This window comes from Nicotiana tabacum, chromosome 1, assembly GCF_000715075.1.
Source record: "Nicotiana tabacum cultivar K326 chromosome 1, ASM71507v2, whole genome shotgun sequence".
In the NCBI taxonomy this organism is placed as follows: domain Eukaryota; kingdom Viridiplantae; phylum Streptophyta; class Magnoliopsida; order Solanales; family Solanaceae; genus Nicotiana; species Nicotiana tabacum.
This window is the reverse complement of record NC_134080.1, coordinates 15,077,170-15,093,776: the sequence shown is the minus strand read 5'-3', so window position 1 is coordinate 15,093,776 and position 16,607 is coordinate 15,077,170. Positions and strand designations below refer to the sequence as shown.

General features: G+C 32.8%; 2 protein-coding genes across 2 annotated transcripts; one reads left to right on the top strand and one right to left on the bottom strand.

The window, feature by feature from the left end:
* Positions 1 to 3,773: 3,773 nt before the first annotated feature.
* Positions 3,774 to 8,532, top strand: LOC107824322 (B-type cell cycle switch protein ccs52A). The gene is made up of 10 exons (XM_016651071.2): positions 3,774 to 4,360; positions 4,808 to 4,930; positions 5,027 to 5,131; positions 5,986 to 6,165; positions 6,264 to 6,326; positions 6,423 to 6,617; positions 7,487 to 7,588; positions 7,697 to 7,759; positions 7,875 to 7,943; positions 8,048 to 8,532. The coding sequence occupies exons 1-10, from the start codon at positions 3,893 to 3,895 to the stop codon at positions 8,099 to 8,101; spliced, it is 1,422 nt and encodes a 473-aa protein (XP_016506557.2). The 5' UTR covers positions 3,774 to 3,892; the 3' UTR covers positions 8,102 to 8,532.
* Positions 8,533 to 9,994: 1,462 nt separating this feature from the next.
* LOC107824323 (protein STAY-GREEN homolog, chloroplastic) lies at positions 9,995 to 12,857 on the bottom strand. Its single transcript, XM_016651072.2, has 4 exons — positions 12,359 to 12,857; positions 12,066 to 12,239; positions 10,835 to 11,002; positions 9,995 to 10,557 (listed from the first exon to the last, which is right to left on the bottom strand). The coding sequence occupies exons 1-4, from the start codon at positions 12,473 to 12,475 to the stop codon at positions 10,213 to 10,215; spliced, it is 804 nt and encodes a 267-aa protein (XP_016506558.2). The 5' UTR covers positions 12,476 to 12,857; the 3' UTR covers positions 9,995 to 10,212.
* Between the last annotated feature and the right edge of the window lie 3,750 nt (positions 12,858 to 16,607).

Here is a 16,607-nt window from a genome sequence, read left to right as displayed (position 1 = left end):
ATTGTTCTTTCATTATTTTAAAAAATTATTCCTAAATAACTCTATTATTGGCATGTCAACCACTGCTAATGAATAAATTTATTCCAATAACAACTTATATTCCCAAAAATCTTTAATTTTTAAAACGTCATGTCAACCACCGATTACCAATTTGACAGAGAAAAACACCCTTTAACTTAGTTACAGTTTCAATTTACTGGTAATTGCTACCAGCAATCTGTAGTTTTCATGATTCAACATGAGAAGGGAATTCAATGTTACGCAAATAACCGACTAGATTCAACGCTTTATGTGATTGTCATGATTCAACATGAGAAAGGGATTCAATGTTACACAAATAGTCGATCACATTCAATGCTAACTTTTTTTAGTCGGTATATATATATATATATTCGCCAGCTATTTTTAGTTTAAGATATTAAGTGGGAGGCTATTTGAGTTAATTCTTTATATTAAATGATATCAATTGTATTAATAAAAAGAATATTTGTGATAATAAGTAGATGCAATTATGCAAACAACAAACGATCGTCACAAATAATGCTCACTTAATTAAGCTTATCCTATCAAAGACTTAAACCAAACGCATTGAAGTTATTTTAAAACCAATTATTACCTCAACAGCTATACAAAAATAATGTAAGATTTATACATTATCAAGACAACAGGTAATAAGCTTAATATGCTATATATTGGTAAATCATAAATGTGATGATAGTATAATTTCACATTGTATGTGAATATTAGTTAGACTTTAGATTTTCTTTTATTATATATAGAATAAGAAATTTGTACTTCTTAGCAAGCAAAGCATCACATCTATGTTACTCAAACAAAAGCAAACATCCAAATATATATATATATATAGAAATAGAAAAATACTTTCTCACCATAAAAAAAAGTAAAAAGTATAACACTGTTTTATTAGCAGAGAAAATAATTGTTCTTTTATTATTTTAAAATTTTTAGAACTTAATATGCAGTAATGATCCTGTAATTTCAATTACATAATCGTTATAGTTTAACATATTATAATATATTAGTTATCATTTTATTAATCTACTAATTAAATTATTTTATTATAAATTTATCAATCGTTATATTTTATCATTTTAACCCCGAGAAAGATTCCTCAATAACACGACATTTGCTAATATCACTCCCTTTCTCCAAAGTTTAGTTATATTGGTCGACTTTTAAGGGAAAATAAAAGCTTTTGAAATTTATAATCCAAAAAAGCATTAATATTTGTGTGTTTATAAATTATCTCATGAAATTAATAAAAAATTTAAAATTAACTTATTTTTAAATATAAAAAAAAACATTTTCTAAACAGACAAAAAGGAAAAACATCATAAATTGGAACGGGAGAATCAATTTATTCCTTTACAACTTGTCTTACCAAATCTTTAACTTTGAAACGTCTTAACAACCAATTACCAATTTGACAAAGAAAAACAAGGATAAACCCTTAACTTTGTTAATATTTTAATTTACTAGTAATTCTTACTAGCAATCCTTAGTTGTCATGATTTGACAGGAGAAATAGATACTCAAACTCCTAATTATACCAAGGACGAAATCAAAATTGTTAATGCTGTCGACAAAAAAAAAAGGGAATAATCGTAACAATGATTGTCCAATGTGGTTTTAATTTATTCATTTCTAACTTAATTTGATTACTCTGCTGGTAGAGAAACTTCCAAAAATTGCAACTTCCTGATAGTAATAAGATTGATATATTCGAAGGTAGCATCTTTTTGTTTATGTTGACACTTGTCTTTTTTTTTATATATATTTGTGGGGTCCAATCACTTTTTGCGTATTTCGATTAATTTTACAGATATTCGTTTCCTATCGATATAGAGGGTGTTTGGCTAAGCTTATAAGTTGGTCAAACTGGCTTATAAACACTTTTTAGCTTATCTACGTGTTTGGTAAAATTAAAAGTGCTTATAAGCTAAAAATAAGTCAAAAGTCATAAGTTGGTCTCCCCAAACTTATCAAATTTCAGTTTATAAGCACTTTAGATTTGACCACAATATTTATTATTTTATCTCTAAAATACTTCTTTTTAAAACAAAACTCTTCGTATACCCACTTCTCCAGCTGCTTATTATTAATTTCAACCCTTTTATCCAAACACGTAATAGCTTATTTTTTAAATCATCTTCAGCACTTAAAAGTGCTTTTCAGCACCTAATGTTTATCAGTTACTCTAAATCACCTAAGCCAAACGGGCTCATAGTGTAATTTCACCCTAAAAAAAGTAAAATACTTCCTCACCCTAGAAATAGAAAAATACTTCCTCACCCTTAAAAAAAAGTAAAAAATATAACACTGTTTTATTATCAGAGAAAATAATTGTTCTTTGATTATTTTAAAATTTTTAGAACTTCATATGCGGTAATGATCATGTAATTTTTTTTACATAATCGTTATAGTTTAACATATTATAATATTAGTTATCATTTTATTAAGCTAATAATTAAATTATTTTATTATAATTTACCTATAATTATCTTATATGTGATGATGTTGTCGGACCTCTCTATAAATACAAACTTATATAACAATCATTTGCTATAAAAACTAAGTTTTTCTTAGAACTGATTTTTTAAGTTATATTTTACTTCTCTATAATAGTTTTTTACCTATAACAGCAACAATCATATTTAGAGTAGAACGCTCTTTGTAAACTTATCCCTTTATAACATCCATATAGAATCTTTAAGGTTAAAAGAGTAGCCGGTGCACTAAGCTTCCGCTATGCGCGAGGTACGGGGAAGGGCGGACCACTGTGGTCTATTGTATACAGCCTTACACTGCATTTGGGCAAGAGGTTGTTTCCACTGCAAGAAATTTTAAGATTACATATAATAATTCTAAAAATATCTTTCCCATTCCCATTGAACAAAGTTTCTATTTTGCATAAGTCATAAGATATTAAGATTTACACATGATATTTTTTCCGTTGGACAAATACCAAAAAAATATTTCGATAGAAGATTTAACTGTTAAGCTCTTAGATTGTTTTTACGGGAAAGCTATTGGATACTTTTTTGCTGAAAATTTTGAATACAAATTTTTGCCAATTCAAGTGTTAAATCGCTAGTAAGATAATGAAATCTATGAAACAAACTATAATTACAAAGTTCATACATTAATCTTGAAAGAATTTATTTTTCTAAGTAGCTTTAAAATGTGTACCTTATAGTTTAAATCCTTATACGTTTAGTTATGAATTTATTAATAATGTATTAGCTTTTTTCAATATTTAACTAGTGAAATATGCATATCTTTTTAGATTTTAAATTTGAATAATTTTCTTATCTTTTATATGTAATACTGGAAAAGGAAAAAGAATTGATTTTTGGATAATTTTTATCTATAATAGGCAAAAAAAATTTAAAACCTCAAATATTATTATAGATATATAATAGTCATTCACTATAAAAATAAAAAAGTATCGGAACAAATGAGTTTGTTACATAGAGTGATTGTACGTGTAAATATTTCTTAGGTTGAACTCCTACTTCAATTCCTTTTAACAATGGGAGTATTTACTTCCCTAATTGTATCCAAAAAGAATTAACTTTCCTAATCAAGAAAGGACCCGAAAACCCACTCATCATTTCCCTAATAGACCAACTCCTTTACCAATTAGGAAATGGACTATGGACCCACCTATATATTTCCCGCAAAACCCTTCCTTCAGTTAATTATTTTCCCGGGAAACTTTTACCCACATAGTAACATAGAAAATACCAAACTAACAACCAACAATTAAATAAAACATTATTTTTCCCTAAGTCTCATAAATATTCTCAACCTTAGATCTCTTCGTCTCTTTTCTTCTTCTTCTTCCCTTCGTCTTCTTCTTCGATCCACTATGGAAATCTCAAGCTCATCTTCAGATCTTAATCCCAAAACCCCATCACGGATTAATCAACTAATCCCGGGTTTTAATTCTTATCATCCATCCCCATCTCGAACAATCTACAGTGATCGTTTTATTCCCAGTAGATCTTCGTCCAATTTTGCCCTTTTTGACCTCCCTTTACCCCCACATTCCTCTTCCTCTGAAGATTCCAGCAATGCATATACCTCACTGCTTCGTTCAGCTTTGTTCGGATCCGATTGCGGGTCGGTTGTGCCGCCTGTTACGCCCGAGAAGTCGTCGGGTTTAAATTCAAGAAATTTGCAGATTAGTAGACCCAATTGCAATATTTTTCGGTATAAGAGTGAGACCCGGCAATCTTTGCAGTCATTGTCGCCTTTTGGGTATGATGATCAGCTCCCCGGTTTTAGTCCTAGCCCAGTCAAAGCTACCAGGAAAGTTCCAAGATCTCCTTTTAAGGTAAATTTTGTTGTATTTTTTGTTGTTTGCTATCTGGGTTTTGCTTAACAATGCCATATGTCTTATGTTGGCCCTTTTCTTGATTAAAAGTTAATGCTCTTTGTGGGATTTTGCATTCAAATCCAACTAAGTTATGCACGGACAATATAAAGATTCTATTAGTGAATTTTAACTTGTGATAGCAGGTCAATTACTATTTTAACCAGATTAATGGATAATGCTTATCAAGAGATTTACATATAATTACTTATCAAGTAACCTGATTGTGTAAACATTTTTACACCATCAGTGCACAGAACTTACACTCTTTAGGAATTGAGGCATAGTTGTTGTTTAATGCTCTTTCTGAGGTACTCAAAGTGGTTTTTTTGGAGGTTGTTTTGTTAGTGGTAATATGCTCTTTCTGTGGAAGGCTGATGTGTGGTGCTTGTTTGGTTTATTAACTAGGTATTGGATGCACCGGCTTTGCAAGATGATTTTTATCTGAACCTTGTTGACTGGTCTCCGAATAACGTGTTAGCTGTGGGACTAGGGAGCTGTGTGTATCTATGGCATGCATCTAGTAGCAAGGTGAGTTTGTTGGTTCTATAGCTTTCTTCTTTATTGGAGTGAGTTTTGGTTACTCTTGGTCATCGATCATTAATTCTACTGGAATGCTATGTGCAGGTAGTGAAGTTGTGTGACCTGGGAATTGATGATAGTGTTAGTTCAGTTGGTTGGGCACAAAGGGGAACACATCTTGCTGTTGGAACAAGTAATGGGAAAGTCCAGGTGAGATTTGCAAATTGCTTTACCTAAATTCCTATGCTTTTCTTATAGAAAACTGTATGCATGAGTGAAAAACGTCTGGATTCCCCACTTAGTCTGGAACTTTTCTGCTCATTAGGTTGAGTGTAATACGTCCTTGTATTAAAATCTCAGGGTTTGTCAGAAGGAAAGTGCATATCCTGGCACCAGTGTTATTGTCATATGCAGAAAAAATGTCTTTGCAAAACTAAATTTTTCCTGCATCATCTCCATGACGTGAAGATATTTAGAGTATTGAATCTATTCTTTCCTAATGAGGAAGAAGCAACATGGGGATTGAAGACCTTTGTGGGAATTTCTCTTCGCAATCCATGAAGAACTTTGTGGGGAATTTCTCTTCACAATTTTTGGAACTTCCATGCCCAAGAGAATCTTTATAATGTGTTTTTCTGTAAAGTTGACATATATCACAGTCCAAACTTTACAACTTAACATAGATTTCAATGGAAAATTGATTTTTTTTTTCTTTAAGTTGCTTCGAAATAATCTGAGGAAAGACTAGACATGAGGTTTAAGGGAGATGGTATACTGTAGTGGTTTCATTTCCTTGTCTCCTTTGTTTTTTAAGTTTGGGACTCCTAAATCTGAAAAAAATTGATCTCTTTAACAAGAAAATCTAATCCTTAACGAGTTAAGGTCAGTTATACGAATTCTTTATATCCATCTGCTCCATAATTGGATCTTTAGTTCTACATATCATTGTGTGGAACTCAAATTTTCTGAAATGCATGCACAAGAATAGAGTTATCAATATGTTAGTTTAAGATGATAGAATCTTAGTAATGGCGTTTAAGTGGTTTAAGCATCCTTTCGTGTAGTTATGGGATGCCTCTCGTTGTAAGAGAATAAGGACGATGGAGGGACATCGATTACGAGTTGGTGCACTGGCTTGGAGCTCATCAGTACTGTCTTCAGGAAGCCGAGACAAGAGTATTCTTCAGCGTGATATACGTGCTCAAGATGATTATGTCAGTAAGCTGAGTGGTCATAAATCAGAGGTGAGGCTTTATTCTATCTTCTGTTTTGTTAACATCTTCTCTTTTATCAAACTTCTGTTTTCCCTTTTGCTGCTTATTAATAGCAACTACATTTTCAGGTTTGTGGGCTCAAATGGTCTTATGATAGCCGTGAATTAGCTTCAGGTGGAAATGATAACAGGGTATGCTGTTAATATCTTGAACTAATTTTTTGCTCATGATGCTTTTTGGGTAATCTTTTGCATTTTAGCTGACCTAAAGTAAATCTTGATGTCCAGCTCTTTGTATGGAACAACCATTCAACACAACCTGTGCTAAAATACTGCGAGCATACTGCTGCTGTAAAGGCTATTGCGTGGTCCCCCCATCTTCATGGTCTTCTGGCTTCTGGTGGTGGCACAGCTGATCGATGCATTCGATTCTGGAACACCACCACTAATACACATCTCAGTTGCATGGACACTGGTAGTCAGGTATTCCCCCGTTATAGCATCCAATAACACTTCTAATTTTCTGTGCGTCTGTTCATTGCTTGCTCATTCAATAATATCTTACCATATTTTAATCTTATAATTTCCCCGATAGCCAGTACTGTGCTACCTAATTATATTCTCAGAAGAACAATATTGCTGATAAGTTTGACTCCCCTGATTCCTCAGTTCAACTTCTTAATAGCGGGAAACTTGTTTGCCTCATCTGAAGAGCAGAACCAATGCTAAGCGACCATCAGTGAATCATATTACATACTTTCTGCTAGGACAAGTGTAAATTAGTGTAGGTCTTTTCTTTCTCTTTTTCTGTTTTTTTTTAAAAAATTAAATCGAGCAGAATAGAACTTAATCTCTTAAAGAGAACAATAAAACTTATCAAATAATGCACAGAATAAAAAAGGGAAAAGAAAAGGAGAGAGTGTGCTAGAGTCAGGTACCACCTCTGTCCAATCAAAACTTGAGGATTCAGTAGTCAATCAAGTTTTCCACGATTACATGGGAGAGGGAAAATCAGGTTAACATAAATTCTGGCCTTTTCAAGTATTATTCACCTGTGTGTGATATTCATTTGACTTTTACATCAGACTTTAAACATTTTCAAGAATCTGGATCTATCTTTAAAATTAAGTCACTAAGTTGTACTTGGGAATATCACCATTCGTCGTTTATGATTTTAGTTTTTGACTCATATTATAAGAATGAGTTAATTTGATGCTATTGCCAAATGCCAAATTGCCAAATCTTATCTTGCCTCTCTGGACCATCTTTTTGATAAGGCAAAGTGTATTATGGTTCCTGATATTGCAACTGCAAATCTTTCTGAGATACTAACTTTGTTGATCCTGTGGCAGGTTTGCAATCTTGTATGGTCTAAGAATGTCAATGAATTAGTCAGCACGCATGGTTACTCTCAAAACCAAATAATAGTTTGGAGATATCCGACAATGTCTAAGGTAGGTTTCTGCTTGCTTAGCTGCAAAATTACAGGGATAGACATTTGTTTGTTTGATATATCGTTCTGTTACTAGCTTGGTCACACAAGTTCTTTGCTGTTAATGCAGATAGCTACACTAACAGGCCACACATATAGAGTTTTATATCTTGCTATCTCTCCAGATGGGCAGGTAACTGACCAAGAAATTGTTCATTCGTCTGCTCATTTCTTCATACTTTTCTAAGTGCAATATCAGCTTCATTTCGCTACATAATTCTCTAACAGCTGTTATCTCATCCCTGCAGACAATTGTAACTGGAGCAGGAGATGAAACACTTAGATTCTGGAATGTTTTCCCTTCTCCTAAATCTAAGGTAAACCTTATGTTCAAAGACCATAAATGTTAAGTTGAATTCATCTTTATAAGTTTTTAGAAAAGGCGAAAGCATCTCACATGTGAATAATGTAATCCATGCAGAACACCGAGACTGAAATTGGCGCATCTTCGCTTGGTAGAACTCATATCAGATGAGAAATTGTAATTATTTTCCACTCCAATAATTTTTTGCACAAGAGTATAGCAGCACCACATTTTTCTGTCTGACGGAACGGTAAAAAGTTGCAGGAAGAATCCTAAACATGCAACTAATAAGATGATCTCTGTCATCTTGCATTTTATTTTGAGTCAATTATTCTTTTATATAGTTCACAAGTGTATAGTTGGAGATGTTATTTAATTCTCATTAACATCTCCTATTCATTCTGTAATAATATATGGGGAGAGGGAGGGAGGTTCTATTGTTAAGGAACATCTAATATAAGGAACACCTCTGATCCTTGTTGTACATAGAATAGAAGTCATATTTTTTCCTTGGATTCATAATTTACATGCTGAACAAGCTGCTGTACTTGGGTAATTTCTTATTTCCTATCTGATATAAATAAGTCTCATCTTTTTTTTTACCTTTCTCCACTGTAGGTTTTTGTCTTTAAATCACTCTTGAGCTGTGTTATTTTAAGGGAAATAAGAGTAAAGATAGAAAACAAGTCAAATGAAAATAAATGAGGCCACTCTGCTTTATATAAAAGTGAAAAAAGAGAGCAATGGTACTAGCTTTAGGTATAAAATAGAGGTGCCCCCTTACTATATAAGGAAGTCACTTTTTCTAGGATGTTCGAGATCTTTGTCACGCAGAGGGTGAAGTGGCCACATAGAAACCTTTTTTTATTCCTTTGTTTCGAACTTCGTGTAGAACTCCATTATATCTCCCCTCATTTGTTTCGAACCCTAGTTGATTCTGAACTTCGTTCCCTCATTAGTCACTTTCCTTGCATGGTCAACTCTTGCCGCGGCTTGTGAAGTAGCCCTCTTTCTTTACAAAAAAAAAAAAAAGGATACATTCCCTTTTACTTGATATTATATTAGTAAAGTCAAAGCCTGAAGGCCCCCCGAGGTCCCGACGACTTCGCGGCTGCCTTCTGCCAAAGGATGTGACCTCACACATTAATAAAGCTATTGAAGTTTCTTAAAAGCATGTTAGATCCTCAAATCGAGCCACCACTGTTAAGAACAACCGAGATCCAATGAGAATTTGTGTGTAGCTTCTGGTCTTTGACATAAAAAAAAGGCCAAACAAATTTTTAAAGAATATATGGTTATACCAAATGTCAAATGCAAGTAATTCATTTCACCGACTTAAAATTCTGAATCTGCTTCTGATCAAACGTTTTCCATGATAGTCAATATTTACCAAGTTTGTAAACACCTCGTTCATCTAAGAACTATTTTTAAATTTTTCTAGGGTTTTTCTGTCCCTTGAAGGGAAGCCTTGGAGCAACGGTAAAATAATACTCGTATGACCTACAAGTTACGAGTTCGAGCTGTGAAAGCAACCACTAATGCTTGCATTAAGATAGGCTATCTACATCAATACCTTTGAGGTGCGGTCTTTTCTCGTACCCTGCAAAATATGAGATACTTTGTACACCAGGCTGTCTTTTTCGGCCCTTGGTAACACAATTAGATGCACGTTTCCATCAAGTGCAACTGTTCATTAGGCAGAAATCAAGACTAGGAGGGTGTTTGAATTGGCTTATTTTAAGTGTTTATTGGCTTTTATGCACTTTTTTAGTTTGTGTGGTGTTTGACAATGATAAAAAAGTGCTTAAAAGCACTTTTAGGCATTAAAAGTACAAAAATAAGCCAAAAGCCAAAAGTTGGATATTACCAACTTATGACTTTTGATTTTTAGCTTAAAAGCTACTTTTTATAAGCCAATCCAAACACCCCCTAGATCATGAAAAACATAACAAGGCATTAGGCACAACCAAACTTACTTTAATTGACTAGCACACAACTATAGGTATCACCATCCTAAACCTAATGCCTTTGTCTTTAATCATGGCTCCTGAATTATTTACATTTCCAATCAATAAACAATCCTTTTTCCATAGCCCTATACAACAACAATAACAAATATTAACAACTATGCTTCAGTCGCAAACCCAAATAAAGGAGAAAGATTCCAGTAGACGGACAACCAGCCAACATAAAACTAGCCAATTCGTGATGTTTTCATAACCCTATAATGATAATTAATTAATTACATTAAATCACATAAACCAACAGAATCATTATTTTTTTTAACTTTGCTGCTCTTGCAAGCCTTGGATGGGCTCACCATCAGTCCCAGAAATATCATCAGAAGGCCAAGGAATCAAACTCATTGGGGGAAAGCAACAAGAACAAGATTCTTGACAAGGTTGTGGTAAATCCCAGTTGCTATTGCTTGTAGTGTTTGTATTTCTCATTTTCCCACCTACCCCACCAGAAGATGAAGGGGAAGCTGCTTCTTTGAGTGGACCCCAACACTCTACTTTGTTGAATTCTTGAATGTTTGAGTGGAAATAAACCCAAACTAAAGCTTCTTGTAACTCTGGGTAATTGTTTAGTAAATTCTCATCTCCATGAACAAAAGCCTTCAGAACCTAAAACACAGAAAATAATATAAAATAAAGAAATGCCAATAAAAAAATAAAAAAAAGCAGTCCGATACACTAAGCTCCCACTATGCGCAGGGTCCGGGAAGGGCCGGACCACAAGGGTCTATTGTACGCAGCCTTACCCGGCATTTTTGCAAGAGGCTGGAACTCGTCACCTCCTGGTCACATAACAGTAACTTTACCAGTTACGCCAAGGCTCCCCTTCCAAAATAAATAAATGCCAATCTTAGGAAAATGTGATATTAACATTTTATAAACTTACCACAGGGAGTTCTTTGCAGAAGATATAGTATCTGAGTCTAGCAAACAAGTCTAACAAGAAATGGCCTCCACTTATGTGACAGTGGACATGAAGTGACATCTTCCCTTTAACTTTCTTCCATTCTGCTACCACTTCATCCCTTTGCAGTTTATTATACCATCCTTGCAACTGCAAATCAAACATCAAATTTCCTATTTTTGCCTTTTTTTCTCAACAAAATTTCTCTTAAAATATATAAAATTTTCAGCATTAAGACAGATCAAGATTTAAAAGAACCCCTTAATATATTTTCATATCCTCAAACTTTTCTTCAAATTTTCCTTATATGTATATTGGGAGGAGTCTAGATTAGCACTTGCAACTTGTGTGCTAAATCCGCCCCAATATCTGGTGAAGAACATAGGCGAATGGAGCCTATGTTCAATGGTTTCAACTGAACGTAGTATATTTGACATAGAATATAGATATATATTTGAAGAATCAATAAAATTTCAAAAAATATAAAATTATGAACACACAATTTCAAAAGTATAACTAGTTCGACACTATGAATCTAAAAGGTTTAACCTATCGAATTGTATCAAGAATGGTATTTATTAATGAAATTTACTTTACTTTATTAAGGATGAATCTATCAAATTTAAATTTTGAAAATCTACCTCAAGTGATAGAATGATGATTGCCCCTATTAAGTAATAGATCATCGACTATAGTATTTAGCCCATAAATACTAGTTAGAAGATTTACAAGTTTTCCTTAGCGGAAGCGTATTTGCAGCAACCAGGAATCCTCATGAAGCGGATGAATACACTTTGTCCACAACCTACTACCTTTCTCTAACATGCAGAGTAATCCTAGCCGCCCTCTCTTGAGTTTCTCAAACACCCATAGTGGTGTATACATACGGCTTTAGAGTTAGACCTTATGGGAGTATCAGGTCCAAAAGGCTATTTTTTCCAACATCGACCTTCAAGATCTTATGACTCCAAATCTACACTAAAAAAACTACTCCAAGAATCAATATATCAAAACAATTTTTGGAGGATCTAACCCGGGTGCGGCGGTTATTTTGGAGAGTCCGCGCAACACATAAGAAAACTACTCCAAGAATCAATATATCAAAACTACTACTACTAAGGTAACCTTCCCCTGTTCACTCTCTTTCTCTCAGCAGTATGAAAAACACAAAGAATTAACATATGTTATCAGGCTAAAAAATAGAATTAATTACCTGAGAATTATTAATGGTCTGAGAAATAGCCAAAGTGAGTTTAGAGGTAACATCACTATGAGTCAATGTGTATGTTCTTGGCAATTTTCCTGGATGTTTCTTCTCATCAACTCCTAAGAATAATACCTTCAGTTTTGAGGCTTCAAATATAGCTGGTCCAAATAACCTTGCCACCTAATAATTTAAGAAACAAATAAACTATCAAGGGAACTCAATTAAAAATTGGAGAAAACAATATCTGAATATTAAATTCTGAAAACCCAAAAGGAGAGAAAAAGAGAGTGGAAAATTACAGGGACTATGGATTGATTCTTGTTGGATTTTCTTCTGGTTTTGTATATAAAAATAGAGCTTTGCTTTTCAGGTTTGAGCTTAGATGGAACTACTAAAGAAGCAGTCAAAGTTCCCATCCCAGAAACACCTGAAATTAAAGCTATTTTTGAGAATCAAGAAGATGGGTATAGTAAATTCCTTGAATCTTGGAGCTCCAATATATCAGGAAAATTCTAAAAAATATTTTGATTAAATATTTGTACAAGTTAGGTGTTGAAAAAAGTGGGCAAAGGATTTAGTTTGATTATTACTTTGTTGCTTTTGCTTTACTTAGATGCGTTAGGCTTTGGTGACTTTGAAGATTGGTATTCATACGTGTAATTATATGTGTGTGTTTTTACACTTTTACTGTGTGAGAGAGAAAGAAAGTGAGACCAGAGAGAGATGTAGAAAAAGCTGGAAAAAGACAAAAAAAAGGCAGCAGGGATTGCGTATTGAGTGTTGAAATTTAGAAAGAATATGGTATGAGGTGTTAATGATGATTGCTTAAACCAGCTTCTAAGTTGTGATGGCAACTTTATTTTATTAAGGGGTCGTTTGGTATAATAATGAGATATTTTATCGGGATATTTTATAGAATTAATTATCTCACTTTTTATATGGGATAACTAATTTCATCATTTTGACATAAAATTATTTCGAAATTAACTAATACCTCAAAACCAAACATAAAATAAAATTAATTTAAAATTTTATTCTAAAAATATTATTGTTATCTCATATACCAAACAATTCGTCAGAGTGATTTAGGTTTGCTGCAGAGTGTTTTGCTGCATGATTTAGAGTGTTTTGGTGCATGATTTAGGTTTAAACACGTAGGTCTTTTACTTGGTACACTCTCTAGTCGCATTCTTACTAGTTTTTGTTCTCTTTCTAAGTATCTAGTATTTTTGGGGGAGGAGAGGGACATTTGTAAAAGAAAATTCCCTTAAAAATTACCCAAAAATCAAAATGAATTAGCTAGAAAAGTCTACTATTCATCTACTTGTACGCGGGGTCGGTTAAAAAAATAACTCATTTTTATTTGGAAAAATATAAAATTGGTCGATTGGTCAAAATTAATTGTATTTTTTAATTAAAAAGTGTATAATATATATATATATATATATATATATATATATATATATATATATATATATATAATACACATATATAGAAGCAGAAGTGATGTGAATCATTCAAGAATTGAAGTCGATTTACTTTATAAAAAGAAGACATCAATGAACTTCTATGAAATGGTTTCACGGGATTCAGCCAATTGTGTTGATCGTGAAATATCATTGAGAACTAGAAATCAAGATTATCAAAGAATTTTCTGAGATTATTTTCAGTACAGAATAAGTCAATCATCTACTTTAATATTTTATTAAGTAAAAACGGTGATATTGTTTCTCCATTGATCAAGAGTTTCAATTTTGGGAAGTATCGTGATCTCCAATAAAAAGGGTATTAATTTTTTCAAATGAATAGAAAAAAAATACTTATATTTTATCGACTATTATATTTTGAAATGGCTAAAAAAAATATTTTTTTTTATTTTTTATTTTCCCTCGAAGCAACAATCGCTATTTATTCCGATCAAATCAAATTCTACCTTGACAAATATAATTCTACAATACTCCTTTCCGTTTAGTTGAAATCATTGTTCCTTCCTGAATTGGTCTAACCTTCTCTATAACTTGGTTTGACCAAAAATCATACTTTTAGGTTCATATGACACTCCCAGGGATTTTGATATGGTGTTTAGGTTAGAAATATAAATTTGATCTTCAAAAAAATAGAGCTAAATATTTATCAGAAAGGTAGCTCGTTGCATTAAGCTCCTATTATGTGCGAGGTCTGAGGAAGGGTAGGACCACAAAGTATACTGCAGTAAAAATTATATGGAGTAGCCACTTTTTAAAGATGTATTTAGTTTTTATCCAGCATTTTTAATGCTTAGCAATAGTAGACACTAAGCTATTAAAATTAATATGAAAAGACTGTGTTACCCTTTCTTCTATCTCTTTCATGTTAGGGAGAAGAATTGTGCCGGAAGGATTTTCTTCTTTAGTAGCTAATGTTGTGATTCACAATAAGGTGCCGAAGAATGGTTGATAGGAAGAAAGATAAGTTAAAAGTTCCAATTCCACCTAACCTTAGATTCTTCTGTCTTCATCGTATGGGAGATGTAATAACCAAGAATTAAAAAACTCAAAAAGAACAGAAAGCGAAGAAAAAAATTTAATCAACACAACCGATCGAAAAATAACTGCTTGTACAGAAAAACAAGTAGAATAGACAAAGAGACAATAAATTGAGAAAAAGAAGTTAAACTTTATCTAAAGATTTGCTTCATTTAAACCAAGTCCATTGTTTTCAAGTACATGGTAAGTTGCTTTAATGTAGCCCAGACAGAGTCCTCGCTATAGTGACAATATTTTTAATAGACTGCACTGTGTAGGCAGAAATTCACTACTCCTTTAATATATACCCATTGCATAAACAAACAAATGAATCCTTCTCCCTCCCAAAAATAAAATGAAAAACAAAGAATATAATACACTTGGTCTTGAACTTCGAGTTTCAAGTTCAAAAGTTAAGGGCACTTAGTCTTGAACTTCGAGTTCCAAGTTCAAAAGTTAAGGACACTTGGTCCTGAACATAGAATTACAAGTTTAAAAGTTAAGGATACTTGATCCTGAACTTAGACTAACAAGCTCAAAAGTTAAGGACAATATGTCATGAACTTATAGTTACAAGTTCAAAAGTTAAGGACAATAGGTCCTGAAGTCCTGAACTTAGACTAACAAGCTCAAAAGTTAAGGACAATAGATCCTGAACTTACAGTTACAAGTTCAAAAGTTAAGGACAATAGGTCCTGAGGTCCTGAGGTCCTGAACTTAGACTAACAAACTCAAAAGTTAAGGACAATAGGTCCTGAACTTAGGCTAACAAGCCCAAAAGTTAAGAACACTTGGTCCTGAACTTAAACTAACAAGCTCAAAAGTTAAGGACATTAGGTCCTGAACTTAGACTAACAAGCTCAAAAGTTAAGGACAACAATTATAAGTTTAAAAGTTAAGGACATATAGTCCTGAAGTTAAGTTGAAAAGTTAAGGACATGCAGTCCTGAAGTTAAGTTCAAAAGTTAAGGACATGTAGTCCTGAAATCCTGAACTTAGAGTTACAAGTTCAAAAGTTAAGGACATGTAGTCCTGAAATCTTGAAGTTAAGTTCAAAAGTTAAGGACATGTAGTCCTGAAGTCATGAACTTAGAGTTCCAAGTTCAAAAGTTAAGGACATATAGTCTTGAACTTAGAGTTACAAGTTCAAAAGTTAAGGACATGTAGTCCTGAAATCTTGAAGTTAAGTTCAAAAGTTAAGGACATGAGCAGAATGGTATTTTCGTCCGGGCAGTTAAAGTTTGTTAAAGTAATGGCTAAAGAATAAAGATATTTTAAACAGTGGCTTAAAAGTGAATACATATGTTATTAGTTGCTAACCGTGCACTTCCCCCTATATTTAACGCAATCTTACCTTGTATTTCTGTAAGAAGCTGTTTTCATGGCTCGAACCCGTGACCTCCTAGTCACATGACAACAACTTTACCAGTCACGCCAAGGCTCCCCTTTCTAATTTTTATCAGAAACCAAAAGAAAATTAATCTACATTTTCTTAAATTAATTTGAATGTTCGTAAAATATCTTTAAGTTAATTGAAACTTTGCAATTTTTTCCCAATTTTCTTTTTTCAATTCTAACTTTTAAAATCAAAATCAAATCATAAAACCACCTGATCTGATGGTACTTAAGAAGGATACCCATACCTTGATTCTTTTGGTTTTCAATGTTATGTTTGCCAAAAAAAAAAATTACCTTGATTCAAAAATTTAATGGGAAGCATCAGGGTGTGATTCATTTGGAAGTTGAGCATCATTAGATTTAACCTATGTTTGTACGAATTCTTCGAAAATATTGTCAAGCTGTCAGATTCTTCAAAAGTAATTTTTTTTTTTTTTAAAAAAAAATCGATATTAGTCCGATGATATTTTGAAGAGTTCGTGCAACACATGATTTAATTATCATTTGCTTAAGGGAGCTTTACATACCTGTGTAATTTTTAAAAACATAATACATATTTCTAGCAGCAAACTTAGTATATCAATAGTAGCCATAAAATATTTGCTTATATAGCAGATCCACCCAAAACTGAAACCCTAATCATATG